General features: G+C 43.3%; 2 protein-coding genes across 11 annotated transcripts in view; both read left to right on the top strand.

Annotated features, from left to right (window-relative positions):
* LOC121875969 overlaps positions 1-8,558 on the top strand; it is a 199,443-nt gene extending 190,885 nt beyond the window's left edge. For both annotated transcript variants that reach the window (XM_042380788.1, XM_042380790.1), the window contains 3 exons: positions 460-597; positions 1,197-1,647; positions 2,647-8,558. In XM_042380788.1, the coding sequence (XP_042236722.1) occupies positions 460-597; positions 1,197-1,647; positions 2,647-8,543 (6,486 nt within the window). In that variant the 3' untranslated portion in view covers positions 8,544-8,558. The remainder of the gene's footprint in view (positions 1-459; positions 598-1,196; positions 1,648-2,646) is intronic.
* Positions 8,559-11,758: 3,200 nt separating this feature from the next.
* Positions 11,759-19,457, top strand: part of LOC121875982 — a 184,235-nt gene continuing 176,536 nt past the window's right edge. For all 9 annotated transcript variants that reach the window (XR_006090700.1, XM_042380818.1, XM_042380825.1 and 6 more), the window contains exon 1: positions 11,759-11,850. The gene's annotated coding sequence lies outside the window, so the exon portion shown is untranslated. The remainder of the gene's footprint in view (positions 11,851-19,457) is intronic.

Consider the following 19,457-nt stretch of genomic DNA (forward strand, 5'->3'; position numbering starts at 1 on the left):
TAAATCATAATATACAGGGGGCCCCCCAAGTTCGCGTATTTTTACTTCGTGGTTCTCGGTTATTCAAGGATGACACCCTGGATGTACCCAAGAATGTCTGTGGGTAGTTTTAAAGTTGCCATCATTTTCACGGCTGGGACAGGGAGTCATTCGTTCTAGAGACAGTAATTTCCTTTTCCTGTACAGTATTGTAAATAAGTGTGTATGTGTGTGTGTAGACACACACACACACACACTCCATTTAAAATACTCCAGGTAAAATTAATAATTGTTCTAAGGGCAAACACATAGGGGAATGTACATTTCCTTGTACACAAGTAAAAATGTAACCCCCCCCCCCTCGTCCGCAAATGTTATTCGCGGCCATTTTGAGAACCCAACGCCCCTCGAATTTGGGGGGCCGCCTGTATATTTGATTACAGCAATGTTCAGAATGATTTACTGTATTTTATTTTACAGAGAGAAGAATCCATGAAAAGACTGCTTGAATGGAAGCAACGCATGCTACAGTCTCCTTTAACACGCAAGACTAATTCTCGTCCAGATGCAACTGCTATGCCGCAGCCCCGGACAAACAATGAGGCATATAGACAACAGGTTTGTGTAACTGAAAAAGGATAAGAGAAATATGATAGATTTTACTATTGATTTTTTATTCAGCTGAATGGGATTTAAATGTTTTTTCTTTGGCTGTAGAAATGAATAACTCACATGCTTATTGATAAATAGATTATGTTTTGCAATAATACTGCAGTGTTAAACCAGATACTGTATGCTGACATATATTTGTTTTAATACCATGAAGATGTATAATGAATCCATCTGTTCACTATATTCCATCTCAGTGATCTTATTATGGGTGATTCTTTATATTGTCCTCAGTTTGTAATTTATAAATTTCTACTGTCAGGATGTATATATAAACTCCTCATGCACATTAGTTACTGCATGCTTCTTCATATTCCTTTATACAGTACTGCTCAGCCAATTAATATATGTATTATACTGAATGTTGTTTAATCTTTACCTCCCAACCTTTGTGTGTTAAATTTATTATTCTTTTAAACCTTTAAAAGCAGTGGTAATAAAATAAATTAGTACAGTACAGTACAGCACATCAAAAATAGTTGATGTGAATTTGTCAGTATTTATTTAAGGTCTTCACTCTGTCTTATAGATTTTTTCCTCCACAACAGGTGCTGAATGAACTGGTGACTCAAGAAGCCAGAACAAAAGTTATGCAAGGTCATGCTCACTCCCAGAGTCTTTTACTTGGCATGGAGTCAGGACTAAAGTCATCTTTGGGATCCATGGCAGGCATGCCCCATGGTTACCCAGCAAGTGCAGTGCCAGGTCACCCCCAGGGACCATCAAATCAAACTGATTGGGTAACTTGTAATCATCCTACAAATCAGGGACCCATGAACTATGGTTCTGTGAATCAGGGTGCTATAAGTCCAGCCAGTGCAATGCTTATTGAGAGGCCAGCCCCTCAAGGTGGCTCATCACACCCGGGCTCAGATAGCAGTAGTAACAAGAGGCGAGAAGGACGAAGAGAGAACTCTAGGACCCGGCACGTCAGCGGAGGTGACCCACGAAGATCCACTTCGGCCTCACGATACAACAGCTATTCATCAGATGAAGATGGTAAGTACTGTGCACCGTGTTTTATAATTGGCCTGTCATATACTATATCTCATATCAGATTTCACTAATGGTAATTTATTTTGTTTTAAAACATATTTATTTTTATTGTTTTACTACTGTATTGTCTGGAGTACGTGTATCTTTGTTAAATTTATCCTCGTCTATCGCTTTACTAACACAGTGTGGTAGGAAACTCACACATTGCTGCTTCAGGGCATTTGGTGGTATTTGGTATCTTCTGTAGCCTTTCTAAGTTGACAGTGGTATATGTGAAGTGTCTTGAGACATTAAGTATCACATATTCTCTTTAAGAACTTTACTCTAACTGAAATTCTGGTATGGTAGATCTAATAGTGGTGATATGAACTGTGATAATCCATACAGAGTCTTTGTAAATTTCTGTGTGATTTATGAACTGGAGAAAAATACTTGCATGTTACTGGTGATTCAGGTTTCATTATATGACTTGAAATACAGTTTATTGTCAGAATAATATAACTACTTGTCATTAATTTCTTTGAACTAACAAAACACTTGAGGCATTCTATAGCAAGTCATTGATAGAACACACATGTGTCTGTCTGTCATGTGACTCATTCCGTACCTGTATTGGAAGCATTAGAAGCCTGAACTTGTTTCGTAGTTGGTAAAGTTAAGGTCTTCAAGTGGCATGTTCAGATCTTGCTTAGATTTCCTGGGATATGAATCTTTACCTGGAGTGAATTTCGGGCCATAGCATGGACCAAAGTGATCTTGCAATAAGCTTGTCTGGAGGCTGCCTGTTGCCAACTAATCATCTATCTGCTGAGACCAGAATTCAGCTGTTTAACCCGGCACAATGCTAAGCATGCAAGGGCTGCTTTTGCCTTGATCATTGTTGCTTGTCTTTCTTGGACATGAGAGTAATTACTCACCACTACTAGAAGCATGAAGACTTACTAACATTGAAGACTAATCCCGATGCCATGTTTATGTGGCTGATCGAGATATGGCCCACAGATATGTTGGAGGAGCGTGAAACACGAAAAAGGACCAGACGTAACTCTCGAAGGAGCAGTGCTGACCTGAGCCGCGATGGCCGGAGGATTGGATCTGCCTTAGAGGGTAGGGGATGTGATCCTGAAGAAAGATCTGAAGACTTTAGAGAAAGTTCTAGAGATAATGTGAGTGAGAACAATAGTGACCACTATGTGCCCCAACAGTTACCTGCTACAGATACTACCATGTCATGCCCCGATTATGTAAACATAAACATTGTAAATGAAGTACGTGAGGGTAAACACTTCAGCACCCCCAGGGGGACCACAAATATTTCTGATGTTGAAAATTTGTACAATGAGCGGACAGTGAGTCAGAGAGCTGAGCCAGTTTTTATTGAAAAACATGAAGAATATGATGAAGTGCGAAAGTATGAACTACGGCAACTGGAAACAGAAAAACCATTGAGTGTTTCCAGAAAGAATGAACAAAGTTATGTGTACAGTGATCAGTTTTATGCAACGAGAGACCCGTATTATGTGTCCGATGTACAAATGCCGGCCATGAATGATACTAAATTTGAGGAAGAAAAAACTGCTAATTGCCCTATTAATATGGGGTTAAGCAAGGACTTAAATACCTCGTACGATACACAGAATTCTTCACAAAACAAATACCAATTAAACAGCAATTTCTATGAACAGAGAGACAACGAAGAAGAAAGAGGACCGACCACTGAAGCTAATACGAGTTTTCTTCACAGCACATCAGGAAGAGAAGAAAGTCTTGAAAGTTCAGTGGGCTACTCTTCATACGACTCCCATGCTGCCCACAAAGCAGATGGTGTCAACTTGCACGTGTCCCAAAGAAGTGTCTTACAAGATGATACCACATCCACTGGTAAATACTCGGACAGTGGTTACGATACCTTGCGGGCTGAAATGTCTCTTCGTCGAGATGAAAAGATAAATGTCAGAGGAGGTTCTTTGTGGAGTCCAGATAGTTTAGAAAGCAGCCCAGAATGTTCCAGTGTCGTCCGTAGGCGAGGCTATGATCGTGCTGGGAGACGGCCAGAAACTTGGAGCCCAGAAAAGTTTGATAGATCATGGGGAACGATGGGCCCAGACTTAAAATCAAAGGTTGATGAGTCGAAGGTTGTTAAAGAATATAGCTATGAATACATCACCCCAGAGAAGAATCGCGAACCAACACCACAAGAGAACTTTAAAAACATGTCCAATTCTCTGAAGAAATCCACGCCTATTTTGCCTTGCTTAGAGAGTCCAAAGATAGTGCAGGAAACTCAACATCAGACACAAAGTCAGATGAACCTAGTTCAGGACCGAATAAAGAAATTCACTGGTAAGGCTTTAGATACCAAAGAAAATCATGTAAAAAGTATTGGAGAATCACAAATCAACCAATCGAGACATAATGAATCTAAGTCCAGAGTAGATAATCAGATGACCAATGTTGATTGTATTGAGCATCCTGGGAACATAATGAGAGAACCACTCAAAGAACCTTTAAAACCTATTGCACCTCAAGTCAGAAGTTCAGAAGCACTTGTTTCTCCCCTGAAGGCTGAGTTTGCAACCTCAGAGTCCACTATGGTCACTGCTCAAGAGGCACAGGTCAAGAATGTGTCAGAATACAAGAGAAGAGATGAGCTGATTGGGGCTTCAGCCTCTGAGGAAAGTCCTTCAACAAGTCTCAGGTACAACTCAAGTTCAGAACCTTCAAGTATAGAGTACAGAGAACTGAGAAGCCCACAAGATATTATGGACTCGAGGCTGAGCCGAACAAATATTAGAAAATTTTTGTTCGATGATGATAACAAACCCGAAGAACTGAAACATCATGAACAGCCGATTAATCCAATCAAGCCTCCCGTCATGAAGAAACCAGCACAGCCACGGTCAGTGAAAGCTCTTCTTAAGAACTTTGAAGAGAGATCAATAGAACACATGGAGAGAGTCAATATGAATCAAGATGTGTCAAGGAAAAAATTCCACAGTGATTCAGAAATGTTGTCAAATGAAAGTTCAAGTGATGAAGGACAGTGTGAAGATGTTTATACTCCTGGGTCAGAGAAAGTAGCGTTGTCTTCCGCGTCTTCTGTGTTAGCTGAACTCCGAAGGTCTGCAGATGGTAAAAAGGATGATATGGTTCCTCTTGTTCCCCCACCTCGACCACCAAAGAAACCAACTTTAGGGGGAGATATGGATGCAGTAGTAACCCCTGGATATCTGAGGCTGAGTTTGGCAGAGTCCATACAGGAGTCTCTTAAAGTTCAAGAGGACAGTGATAGTGGAGGTGAAGAGCCTAGTTGGATGGACACTACTCTTAATAGTGAGCAGGAGAAACACAACTATCCACTTCCTGATAATGATACTTCCATCATTATTGACCTTGATAAACCTCCAGAGGAGGAAGCTCCTCCACCTCCAATGTTTCCTCCTTCGTGTGACCCTCAGAGCCCTTTAATGCGGCCTAATCCATATACAGAAGAAAACTACTTGCCCATGAGTCCTCCTAAAAAACTTGGTCAGGGATCAAGTATTCTTGCCCCTGCCAGCTCATGTAGTAGTCTCAGCAGTAAACACCTCCCCACACCAGAACCTGTATATCCAGATGCCTTTGCAAAAACTGAGTATGAGGAACACACATATATTGAGATGAGTGGAGACACATCATCCAACAGTACCTCAATCCTTGCATCAGGTGCTCCCCTTCCTCCCAGATTTGACTTCAGTAAAATTACTAACGAGCAGCTCTTCGCTCCAGAGAGCCCAAGATATTATGAGATAGGTGACAAAGATGACCCTCAGCACTATGAATACATATACAGAGGACAGTCACATTATGAGGCTATATATATGGAAGTTCCAAATTCAGAAAAGGAAGGCCCCTTGGAAGAGGAAAAACCTCAAATTCCAGAAAAACCTGATGATCTCAAAGCACAGTCAAGCACTGATAGACCTTATCCATCAGATTCTGCTTTAAACTCTTCACTCAGTAAGCTGGATCTGAAATCTCCGTCTAACGCTTCTTCTGATGCAGATGACGAAGCCTCAAAGGACCTAGACAGCCTCGAGCCTCCTCGCAACCCACGTTTCAGTTTATCCGACACTTTCAGGCCAGCATCATATTACCTTAGTGGGGCAGAGCCATCTAGTGATCCAGATGCCCAGGACTCCTCTGATTCTGACCTTGTCCCCCCACCTCCTATACCGATGAGTCCACCACCAATGGATGAGCTGGACACTGGAGGTCCCAAAGCTAAAAACTTTGATTTTGAAAATCTGGAAACTCCAGATCCTCCCCCACACTTACGAAATGCTCTGAGCTCTTCAAGGTCATTGAGGGTCAGTCAGAGCAGCCTTAGAGAAGATCTGAATTCTTCACGGTCTTCAATAGGAAAAGATAGACGATTATATGAAAAATCTGACTCATCAACTAGTCTTCATACAGATAAGCTAAAGAGAAGACCAGTTTTTGAGGAAACACTTGAAAGTCTACACGATGATGATAGCTTTATCCTAAGGTCTGAGGACAGATATCCAGCATCAGCAGCATACCCAGAGGACTGTACAATGCCTGCAACCGAGAAGAAATTCCAGAGGGACAGACGGAAACCTTTCCCTCAGTGTGCTGAAGACATACTTCTTCCAGGGGACAAACATGAACCCTCTGCCAGACCAAAATCTGCTTTGGATCACAATTCTTCCTTCCAAAGTAATTTAGATACTTCTTATTCTTCCAGTAAACCTGAAAATCCATATGTAAATGAAGGCTTTCAGCATAATGCCCGACCACATATCAATTCATATCAAAATGTGCCCGTTGGTAGAGAGTATTGTAATGTTCCTCCAAATGCAAAGATGTTTTTACAACCAGAGAGAGAGAGATCAAACTCCACTGGATCACGGCCAAAGTCTCCTGATCCATATGCAGAACGTAGTGAGCTCTCAGCTTACCAAAATGTTCCTGCACCAAGAACATCCCTGTTGAGAAAGAACTCTCCCCAGACAATGCCTGGTAATGCTGAACCAACAGGGTCACCTATGATTGATGCACTTCGTGGGGTGCACAGCCCTGTAGCTCATCTCAATGTGAGTCATCAACGAACATCATCAGAAACTTCATCTCGGAGTGTGGTGAGTCCAACAGCTAGTGTTGTGTCAGGTGGGGGCAACATGGCTCCAGTTCACTTGAGAGCAACCTCTAATGCATCTGTGGGCAGTGAGACCAGTCCACGCTCTGCGCCTTACTACTACTCTGATGTAATTCGTGATGATGGGGTAACATTACCGGAGGACATGATAGGCACTCCACGCTCACGATCATATCAACTAAATAATCAGCGTGATCTTGAGGCAAATAAAAGGCAAGACATTGGAAGAAAAGTCAATCAGATTACTAGTGCTTCAGACTTTGAACAAAGACGCGAGAGGCTCGCACATGAGTTGAGAACTTCAGTAGAGTTTCTAGGAGGCAAGACAGTGTCATCCCCAGATGAACGTAATGTTTATGACTCTGACACCCTAAGAAAAATGAAACGACGTGCATATACTCCAGACCCAGAACTAGATGCCAAAAATGTTTTCCCTCATGGTCTCTCAATCAAAACTGACAGCCCTATTTCAGGCCCTCCGGTGGGCCACCGTAGAACTCGGTCTTTAGAGGGCTTGCTTGATGACCCACCTCGGTCATTTGTGGGAGGGGCCAGTAATGTACCAGCTCCTATGGATATGAAGCAGGGCTGTGCTAGTGGGCTACCTCAGACATCAAACTGGGCAAAGCCTGTAGTTCCACAGATTGCCTCATCTGTGCCACTTGGCATGAGAGCAAGCCCAAATAGTTCTCTTCATTCTGATCCATCTTCACCTCCACCTGTTACACTTACTCCTCATCGTGGGGCGTTCTCACAGTTGACTAGTCAACGAGCTTCTGTTAGTAGTCTGCATAGCAGTGGAAGTTTGCCTCAGAGGGCCACCTCACCATATGCAACTTCACCTTTACCAATGTCTCCTATGCCTCCTTATCAAGTGGGTAAACGTGACAGTTTAGTAAGTAAAGAAAGTTCTGCTAGTCGTGTTTCCTACCATGACTCACACAGTCACCTCGACCTTCGCAGTCCTACCAATCACGACACTTTGCCAGAGGAGCAGGACTGGGAAGATGATAGCCAGTGGCGGGAACAGCTTCGCCGTGCCTCCCTGAGACACACTCGTTCACTGGAAACCCTGGACGAAGGGCGACCAAGACGGCCAGGTGATGGCAGTAATGAGGGCAGGCCACCCGCCAGACTGAGTGTACCAAACAAACCATCACAAGTTGCAGAAGAGACAAACCACCAAAGACTGCAGCAGCTCCACCTAGACGAGTACACAGTGGACTACCGAGAGGGACGCATTAACACTAACCAGTACAGAAACACTGGTGGCCTACACTCTGAGACTCTTGAAAGAACCCGACGAGGCCTCACGTGTTTAGAAGGTTATGAATGGGACGAAGCGGAAGAAAAATTCAAGAAGCCCATTCAGTTGGGACGTCTCCAGCAGCCACTGCCACAACAGCCACCAAGTAATATGCCTCACCAGCCTTTTTTAGCCGACGGCCTCCCGCCTTCACCCGAGACGGAGTGCGAGGACCAGCGTCAGTGCCAGCAGAGCCCGTCGCTGCCCCCCGCCCCCGCCCCGCCTTCACCACGCCCGCATCTGCAACAGCCTTTTTTAGCGGGCGACGGTGAGGGCTCGGAGGCGTCCTCGGGGGTAGGAGGGAGGCCCCCAGGTGAGGGTGAGAGGCAGCAGCAGGAGCTGGCTGCCTCACCCACGCCGCCCCCAGCACCGGACAGCACCATCATCATCACCGCCCATCCCGCGCCTGATGTCATCCCACCACAAGGTAAGTAACCAATACACACAACAATGTTGTATTATGTGTAAGGATTAAAAAAAGTTACTAAGTGCACTTTGTATTTAAGTGGCGAACTACCTTAGAAGGGTAAATTATTGTAACATGAAAATAGCCTTATACTGTACTGTACTGTGAAACTTGACAATGGTTGTGGTGTGTTGATGTGGTTGTTTATATTTTGGTGGAAACACTTACATATTTGTTCATTAACTTGTGTCTGTGTCATTGTGCAGTGTAAATTGAGTGTTTTAAGTGGATTGTATTATATGAAAATGCACAAAAATAATACATTCAGGCATAATTACTGGGTGTGTTTAGTAAGTGTGTTTTATATTCATACTTGAACGGTATTTGTGTATAAATACAGTAATAAAATATGGATATGTAGACGGTATATGATTTGTTTATCATTAGGATTATTGTAATGTAGGGTAAAGTGTACCATAAAGTGCTAGAAGACCTATAGATGTTCCAAATACCACCAGGTGTGTCCAGTACCACAAGCCACACACAGCTTAGTAGTATTACACCTTTATAAAATCACCTGTACACACCTTACAACAATGGAGAGTTTACAGTAGGTGGACAGTTTGATGTCTGTTGTTTGTGTTGTTCTATACTGCAATGCTGTGTAGAGAAATGAAGCAAGAGTGTTTGGTGAGCAGCAGCCAAGGTTGAGGTACTACAGCTCTTATTATCTTCCCTAGTGTAAGTTCCTCCGGGGCAAGATGTATGGTACCATGTTGGAAAATTATCCGGATGGCGAATGTTTAAACTATTTCAGACATGAATCACGTACTGTATGGTAAATGTAATCTAATAATCCTTAACACAGTTGTGGTTAGGTTAGGTTAAGTTTGGTTGGTTCATATCATTTGCAAAAGGAAAGGAAAGACAAATATTGGGTTAACTAAAATATAGCTAGAACATAATGAATGAAGTTTAGCTGTCGAATTTTACCAACAAGTACGTTATGTTGTTGCTTTTTAAGAGTAGATGAAGTGAGGGTTGTTATGTGTGTGTGTGGAGGCAGGTGGTAGAGGAAGACACACTGTACACAGCCATATGGTCGACGGTGGTAGAGGCTGACGTGTCGTGACTACCCTATTGTTATATGACTTTGGCAATACAATATTTATGGCAGTGTGTTGTACTGTAATTTACATGTATATAATCAATATCTCGTGTGAACATTCTCAACAACCCTCCGTGAGATTTCTAGTAACTAAACGAGAATAAGAGGATATTTTACGTTACATCCAGGTGACGATATGTGAGTGTTGGTATGTGTCAGGAGAGGGTGGCCGTATCTAGTTAAGATAGAGAGTGGCTTGGTATATTTTTATATTAGTTTTAACTGGTCCTTTTGTTCTATAGCTTAAATTATCCACCCCCACCCCTCACTTACCCATACCCCCAGTCCACCCAACCACCTCTCACTCACACCCAATCCACTCAACCACCCCTCATTCACCCCCAATCCACTCAACCACCCCTCACTCACCCCCAGTCCACTCAACCACCCTCAATCACTCAACCACCCCTCACTCACCCCAATCCAACCACACCCTCACTCACCCCCAATCCACTCAACCACCCTCACTCACTCACCCCCAATACTCAACCACACCCTCACTCACCCCAATCCACTCAACCACACCCTCACTCACCCCCAATCCACTCAACCACCTCTCACTCACCCCCAATCCACTCAACCACCCCTCACTCACACCCAATCCACTCAACCACCCCTCATTCATCCCCACCCACCCCGTTGACGTTATAATGTTATTACTTTGCATAAACAGCTAAGGTCATAACGCGTAATAATGTTAGTAAATTACACTCGTCCATCATCACTTAAAAATATTACATATCTCACTCTAGCTAGTCAGTTAAGTACTTGTTCATTTTTCAATTATACTTTTGTGTTCGGATGAGTATTTATTTGGGGTAATTATCGGGGTGTTTATATTTGTTTGTTTTTGTCTTAATTATTATTCATGAGCTTCTTAATTTTTTTTTTCGTTGCGTTTGTTTGTTATTATATCTAAAGTTTAATGTTAAGAGTTTCATTGTGGGGTAACTGCTGTATTTATATGAGTCTTGGGTTGTCGGTTCAGCTCTCTCGGTGCTAATACATTCTTTATTTAACTGATAAGAGAATTGTTATTATTTGCGTGGGTTTTGTGGCATTACTTACGAGTTGTTTGTGATGTTTGTTGAGTGGTTTACTGGAGGCGAGCTGCAGGAACTTGTTTTATTTTTTTGTTATGTTTTGTAGTCTATTATGAGGCCTTAAACAAATATATAATGAAAAGTTTGATCTATAATAACGAGGTGAATGTTAAAATAATTTCTCTGGTGGTCGACAATAAACGTTTTACTGTTATCTTTGATGTGTATATTAATGACGTCATGACCAAGTGTACAGTAATTTGGCTCACTTGAATAATTATCAATAGTTTTAACAGAAATATAATAAGTTATGTCATTGAGGGATCACGAGTTTCCAGCATGCAACACATATACCATTTTGTATCACGTGGAAAGGGATTAATTATTACTACTTACTAAAACACAACTAGAGTAGAAGCCTGGCAACTGATAACGCCTATTAATAATTGAATAAAGGAATTAATTTATAAATAATTGCCCGGTCATTAATATTGTAGAATCAATTTACCAAGATGTGAGTGCGAGTGAAAACCGGACATCATCTAACTTCTGGCAGGTAGCAGTGTCTGGTAGATCGATGTACAGCGCCCTGCACCACCTCCTGCTCGCCATGTTTCTCCCTTTCCTGTTACTCCTGTATTGAATCACTTATTATACATATGTATTATTGCCTTAGTAGCTACAGCCGTTGTTGCTTATTATATGTTTGGGGATGATATATAGGTAATTGTTATCGGCGACGACGCATGGCACCTCAGGAGGGTTCGGTTACCAGTTAGTCTTGGCGCGTCGCCATTGATGGGATGACCTCGTGGGCTGCAAGATAAATGTCCATCTGAAATTAATCAGCGTTGTTTTATATCCAGGCTTGTATGTAAACTTTAACTATTGTTGAGAAACGTAAAGAGGGAATACAAATAAGATATTGACATTAAACATCGATGCCATTTTCATGGCTTGAAATTAACACGTGGCAACTGCAGACACCGCGACCTAAAGGCGAAGTAAGGTGATGGCCGCAGCAATAGTGTGGCTCGAGCAGTGACCGAGGGAGGGTGCGCCAGCCTCCTCTCACACCCGACACTTACCCTCGGTGACAACCTTGAGTGAAAACCACAGTGATCGGTGAGGCTACTGAATTATGATGTTGGCAGTTGTATTGTTTTGAGAACCATGAAAAATACACCTAGAAAATTATGTATTACTTGAAGACACAAAAGATTACCGGCTTAAAACTCTGGTTACATCTTTATACTCATTAGTGGCTTGGTGAAAATGTCACGTATTGACTGCGGCCAGTGAATGAACGTGGTTGTTTTGAGGCCCAAGAGTACTGGAGTATGGGGAGGTAGGAAAGTTGCTTCGCCGCCAGCCACAGCGGGGAGCGCACTTTCCTTCAGTGTACTTCTTGCATTGTAAACTTGTTCTTGTGTATTATTATACGTTTATACCTTACCTGTATACCTGCACCACCATACGATAATAACTTGTTCTGTGTAAGACATTTGTTGATATGTTTTTCCTGTTATAATACAATCATGTTAGTTCACGTTTTACAGTACTCGATGGTTTTAATCTATCATTAAAGCATGATGGACGGATACAGAAGGCGTTGTGGCATTGTTGTTTACTTTTTATTTTATATGAAGTTGATAATTCGTAATGAGTATCACTTGTGTTAAGTTGTTGTTGACGTGTGTAGCAAGAAGTGGGTACACGGAGAGCGGTTGTTGACATGCCAAGCAGACAACGGCAGATAGGTTGTGATGAAGTAAGCAAGTACCTGCAGACAGGTTGAGGTGTTGACATAAAGCAGACAAAGTAACAAATGTAGATAGTGTGGTTGTAACAGGTGAAGCAGGCAGTGACAGATAAGTTGTAGTCGTGACGTGAGACAGAGGTGTGATAGCTTAAACAGGCAGCAGCAGACATTGTTTATGATAAAGTAGACTGGTTATAGTTGTAATATATTAAGCAGATAAGTTGTAGTTGTGACAGGGCGGCAGACAGGTTGTACTGGTGAGGGAGGCCGTGACAGGCAGTGAATCACGCCCCTCCACCCGTCACGCCCACACCCTTGCCTGTCCCTTTCCCCTGGTGTGACAGGTGATTGACCTCGACAGATGTAGGCTGGTATGACGTGTGTGACCCTGACAGGTATAGGGTGGAATGATAGGTATGTGTATGACCTTGACAGCAGGTGTAGGGTAGCATTAGAGGTGTGCCCTTGCAGCAGGTGTTGGGTGGCAGGCAGGCAGGCGTATATGACCTTGGCAGCAGGTGTGGGGTGGCATGGCAGGCGTATATGATCTTGGCAGCAGGTGTGGGGTGGCATGGCAGGCGTATATGATCTTGGCAGCAGGTGTAGGATAACGCTCCAGGCGTATACGACTTTGACAACAGGTGTAGGGTGGCATGACAGGCGTATATTACTTTGACAGCTGGTGTGGGATGACATGACAAATGTAGGGTGGCATGACAGGTGCAGTACGCGTGTGGTCAAGAGATAATTCTCTGGAGTTGCTGCGGTCACTCTGTCATTGACCCTGCATGACGTGTGAACACTCCTACCCCTCCCTTCCTCCCTCACCAGACCGCCTCCACTACCACCATCGCCGGCGCTGCTGCAACTCTCCCACTCCTCTTCTTAACTCTCACTCTCTCCGTCCTCCTCCCCCTTCCTAACTCACCCCCTCCCGCTCCCTGCTGCTCATCCTATTCCTTCCCTCCTAGCTACCCCTCCTCTTCCTGCCGCTTTCTTGTCTCCTATCACTGACCCGTGGCGACCCTCCCCCCCTCCTCTATCTCGCCCTCTCATTTTATTCTATATTCCTCGTGGCTACCCCACCTCTACTTCTCCCATCCTTTCTTCCCCTTACTCCTCTCCGTCCTTCCCTCATCTCCCTCTTTTTCCTTTCTGCACTCCCCCCTCCTCCTCCCCGTCGCATCGAACTGGCCACTTATTGACTCCCTTTCCCGCGTGGGTCGTTGGGAATCCCATACTGGAGTTCCTTACTGGTGGACCTTGAACGGCGTTCCCGTGCTACGTCCTTCTCCCTCCCCTACCTCTCACCCTTTCATTACCTCTCTCATCCCTCTCTTGTCCATCTATCCTTCTCACTCCCTTTCCTTCTTCCACCCTCTCATAACCCTCTCACACTCCAAGTGGCTCTGGTCATGAGTTTCACCTACAGACACTGGGTGATGGTGGATGATTGTACAGTTGGTGTACACAGGGGTGAAGCTGGTGCGGGTTAGTGTTTGACAGGAACCATCTGGGGACAGGTGGTGGTGACGTGACTGGTGCAGTAAGAGGGAGGGTTTACTTCTGCTTTACCTGACCTGACCTGACCTGACCTACGTTATGTTATGGGGGGGGGTGTTTGAGGTATAGGCGAAAGTGTTGTGTTTTTTTAGGTGTGTGTGTGTAGTGGTGTGTGGTAGTGTCTTGTAGGTGTAGAAGTGTTTTATGACAAAGGTGATAGTGTGGGTGTAGTGAGGTGTGTAGGGGCAGGGGTGTCTTATTCTTTGAGGACAGGCGATACATATCCTTGCTAGGATGAAGAGAGAGAGGCATGAGAAGACCCACTGCGTCCGATTAGCCAAGCTGTGATGTGGATTAACCCGATTCGTGGATTTATTAGCCAATATGTGGTATGGATTGACCCGATTCTGGGACTGAGTTGCCAAGTTGAAGTGTGGATTAACCCGACTCTGGGACTGATTAGCCAGGCTGTGAGTGTAGATTGAAGCTAAATCTAAGCATGCGAGAAGATGATTGGCTAGTAACTCAGTTTGTAACATTAGAATGGAGGAAACTGCAGCAGGCCTATTGACCCATACTGGGCTGTCCCATTTACACCCAACCCCTATCGCTCATATATCCATCCAACCTATGTTTGAAGCTATCAAGCGTATTCGAGTTAATGATGATTTTTGGTAACTTGTTCCACTCATCCACTACTCTGTTTCCAAACCAATGTTTACCTATTTCGCGCCTAAATTTAAATTTGTCTAATTTAAAATCATTGTTACGAGTTCGCTCCTGGTTGGATAGTTTGAGTACCTTTGTTATATCACATTTGTTTAGCCCTGACTTCCATTTATACACCTCGATCATATCGCCCCTCACTCTACGTCTCTCGTGGGAGTGCAGATTAAGATGCATTAACCTGTCTCTGTACTCAAGGTTCCTGATGGTCGGGATTAGTCTTGTCATTCGCCTCTGAATTCTTTTAAGGGATTATATATCCAGTTTGTAGTACAGTGACCAGAACTGAACTGCGTAATCCAAGTAAGGTCTCACAAGCGCAATATATAGTTTTAGGATGACCTTGCTATTCTTGTAACTACACATTGTTTACTTGGTTTAAGATTCCTACTTATCATTACTCCTAAATCTTTCTCATAGTCAGATTTCTCCATAACATCGTTGTTCATCTGGTTTCTCTGTTTACATCTCGTAAACTGAGTACTTTACATTTGTCCACATTAAATTTCTTCTGCCATTTTTCAGACCATTCGAAAAATTTGTTTAGATCTTCCTGTAGTTTTGCGTAGGCCACGTCAGATTTAATTATACGCCCTATTTTAATGTCACCAGCAAATTTACTTATGTTGCTGTCTACGCCTATATCTATGTCGTTTATGTATATAATAAATAATAATGGTCCAAGTACTGAGCCTTGGGGTACTTGACTAGTGACGTTACTCAAATCGGATTTAGTGCCGTTAATGTTTACTCACTGTTTCCTGTCCTTTAACCACGCCTTAATCCATTTTAGAATATCTCCTCCAATGCCATGGGCCTCCACTTTTCTTATTAGTCTTTCGTGGGGGACTTGTCGAAGGCTTTGCTAAAATCGAGATATACCACATCATAATCGTGCCCGTCGTCCACTGATTCGATAACAGCTGAACTGAATATTAATAGATTAGTTACCGCATGTTGGTGGCCCTTGGTTAACACACACCTCAACTCTCGCTCACATTAAAAATCATGATTTAGTTGTACCTTTTCATCGTATAATATCCGGCCCTGTAATTATTAGTGCCGGCTAACGCTGGTTTGCACTTAACGGACTATAATATGTTGTAATGAAAATTCTTGTTGTTTTATATTCTAAGAGTAATGTAACAATTTATGGGATATTTCTGGTGTGTGTGTGTGTGTGTGTGTTTGTTTTTACGGGGATTAGCCCACCCGGGCACAGGTCACTGACCCACATAGGGGCCTGGGGGGCGAAAATATAATAATAATAATAACAATAACAATAAAAACAACTTTTATTATTATAATAATTAATACAAATTAATAACAAAATAAAAATAAAAATAAAATAATAAAAATGATAATAACCATGAATAAATACGAAAACGAAAAAATTAAATCATGACTGAGAAACGATATACATTATGTATGTTGTGTTGTTAAAGTAAGAGAAACAATTGAGACCCTGCAATTGTGTGTAAATGAGGCAGAAGTCAGATCAGCAACCTGGGACTTGGTCACAATTTTCGTGATGCCATAAGGCAGCAGGGTCTACCATTAGACAGTACATTACATGTATGCTTCCAATATCTCCCCAGGCGGTAGTACCTCCTTGTTTGATAGCTGCCTACTGCCTACTACCTATTGTGTCATGGCAGACTGTCATATGCCAGAGTCCTTGTTTCCTTGACATATCTCTCTCTCTCATTTGTTTATATATTCTTTCCTGCTGATATTTATATTTCTTTTGTTTAGTTAATCTCCTTCGTCTTTAGGGTCTGAACTTTCCTCCTTCCCTCCTTCCTTCCTTCCTTCTCTAATCTCACTTACGTCTTATCCAATGTTACTCTCTCTTCCTCTCCCATTTTTCACCAACTCACTTTCCACACCCTTTATCCTCCTCCCCTCTCCACCCCCTCCTCTTCCCCCTCCCCCTCCTCCCTCTCCACCCCTCCTCTTCCCCTCTCCCCTCCTCCCCTCCCCCTTCCCCCAACTCCCCACCTTTACTTCATCATTTGGGACCATTTTAAACCCTCTTGTCGAGACGCTAAAAGCCCTTGGAATGGCCATTTAATCTGAAGTTACAATACTGGTCAGGTTAATAATTGAAAAATGGCCGCCGTGGAACTTTATCGTCGTGAGTGTGTGGCGGCGAGTGCGTTGTTGTTGTGAGTGTGTTGTTGTGGTGAGTGTGTTGTTGTGGTGAGTGTGTTGTTGTGGTGAGTGTGTTGTTGTGGTGAGTGTGTTGTTGTGGTGAGTGTGTTATTGTGGTGAGTGTGTTATTGTTGTGAGTCTTGTGGTGTGTTAACAAGAGTGTGTTAGTGTTAGAGTGTGTTATTGTGAGTGTGTTCGTAGTAGTAATATGACCCGACCAGACGATCCATTCTCAAACAAACTATATTAATTATGTTTACAAGTACAACATAAATATTGGTTCCAGTTGTTTACGTGTCGATTAAATTGTTTACAAGTATTGGGTTGATTTGTTTATACGTTGTTTGCATTGTTTACGTGTGTGTGTGTGTGTGTGTGAGGCGGGAGGCTCCGGAAGTGTAGACTGGATTTTCAATATATATTTTACGCACGTTTTATGTCATACTTCCACCGCGCGCTGCCTGTCTTATACGTGCGGAGAAAACGGAATGTGGCGGTGTGTGATTTTTTTTATAATATTTACGTATTACTCAGTAACTATGGTTAGTCAATAAAATTCGTTTAAACACTGTGATGTTTTTTTTTATAATATATTTTTCCGATTCGTTTGCTTCAATGTAAACATTACAAGTGTTTTGAGTTTAAAGAAATGTTGGTCAGCGTATGTAAGAAATTTTTTTTTGCAAAGTTTTATATATAAGAAACGTGGTCAGTGAAATGTTAGTAAATAATGTCCGATTTTCTCGTATCAGTTCATTTATCTTTGTGAACATTGTTAGGGTGACATAGTATAGCTAAGACACGTGGTCAGTGTAGGAGGGTGTAATCTATGGTATAAACATTGTTACGTGATGTTTTTACGTGTTATATTGAGGTGCTTTTACGTCATATCTCTTAAGTGTAAACATTACTGTGCTTGTGGTGGTGGTGTTTCAGTTTGGGTCAGATGTGAAGAAAATGTTATTGATTGTGGAGTGGGTGGCGGGGCGGCGGGTGGATGGGCTGGTACCCATATCACCACAACCACTCATATCACCACAACCACCCATTCACCACAACCACCTATACACCACAACCACCCATTCACCACAACCACCCATACACCACAACCATCCATTCTACAACCACCCATTCACACAACCACCCATTCACCACAACCACCCATATCACCACAACCACCCATTCACCTCAGCCACCATATCACCACCACCCCTCTCTTCTCTCCATTCCTTCCTTCCCTACTCTGATATATCCCACACACACACACACACACACACACACACACACACACACACACACACACACACACACACACACACACACACACACACACACACACATTACATCCACCCACATTACATCCACCCCACCAAACCTCACATCTCCCGTCACACACTTCCTCACCATCCTCCTTCCCTATCCACCCCATCAACCTCCCCCACCACCTTTCCCCCCACCCCCAACATCTCCCCATCTCCCTTTCCATCTCCCCCACCTCCCCCACCTACTCAGATATATAAGGAAAATCATAAAATTATCTGGGGTTGTTGTCTGGTGGAGATGGCCAATGTGTGTGTGTGTGATTGATTGAGTGAGAGAGTGTGTGTGTGTGTGTGTGTGTGAGGTGAATTTATAGATATTCATCATTGTAAATACTCTCTGAAAATCTCTCTTCCTTTAATTGAATATCAGTCTTTATGATTCCTCGCTGCCGACATGAAGGTGGTGGTGGGGAGGTTGCTGGAGAGGAAGGGAGGGGTGCTGGGAAGGAAGGGAGGGGACACCTCGACAGGGTTCACTGGAGGGAAAGATTAGATGAAGATTTGCATCGTCCTCCCCAATATATAAGAGGAATAACGTACCCTTGTATTTCACCTCTCCCATCCCCTCTCCCCTCCCTTCTATTCTCTCCCTCTCCCTTCTATTCTCTCCCTCTCCCTTCTCTTCTCCCTCCTCCTCGCTTCATCTTATCCTCCCTCACCTCATCTTATCCTTCCCTTCTCTCTTATCCTCCCCTCCTCCTACCCTCCCTTTCTCTCTTCTTATCCTCCCCTCCTTATCCTTCCTCTTCTTACTCCCCTTCCTTTCCCCTCCCCTCGCCCTCGTCACGGTCTTGGAGGCTGCAGGGGGGGGGGGGGCGCTCCTTCAAGAAACTTACCAAGAAAAGGGGAGGTGGTGGGAAATTTACTTCTGTTTTTTCTCAGTAGTCGTTGTTTTTTTATTTATATAGCCTTAGCTGGTGAGGGATCACGAGGTGTGGTATAGCTCTCTCTTGCGTCTAGCCTTTAAACCTCACCATCACCTTACGTCATCTAACCCAACCCAACCCAACCCAACCCAACCCAACCCAATTACTTAAACTCATTCCGATACCCAGAGGTGTTGAGGGATTGTAAAGATGGCGGCCACAATGAAGCTAAAAGTGCTCTGAGACTCGACTGTTGTTCATGGATACGTTGTCTGAGTTTCCAGATAACGGGGCAGAAATTAACCCACGAGTCAATGGTAGTTTGGTCGGAAGATTATCTGGTGGACTGTCATTGAATAGAAGCAAAATAACAACAACTGAGTATATGGTTCATTAGCT

The sequence above is a fragment of the Homarus americanus genome, unplaced genomic scaffold, assembly GCF_018991925.1.
Source record: "Homarus americanus isolate GMGI-L3 unplaced genomic scaffold, GMGI_Hamer_2.0 scaffold42818, whole genome shotgun sequence".
In the NCBI taxonomy this organism is placed as follows: domain Eukaryota; kingdom Metazoa; phylum Arthropoda; class Malacostraca; order Decapoda; family Nephropidae; genus Homarus; species Homarus americanus.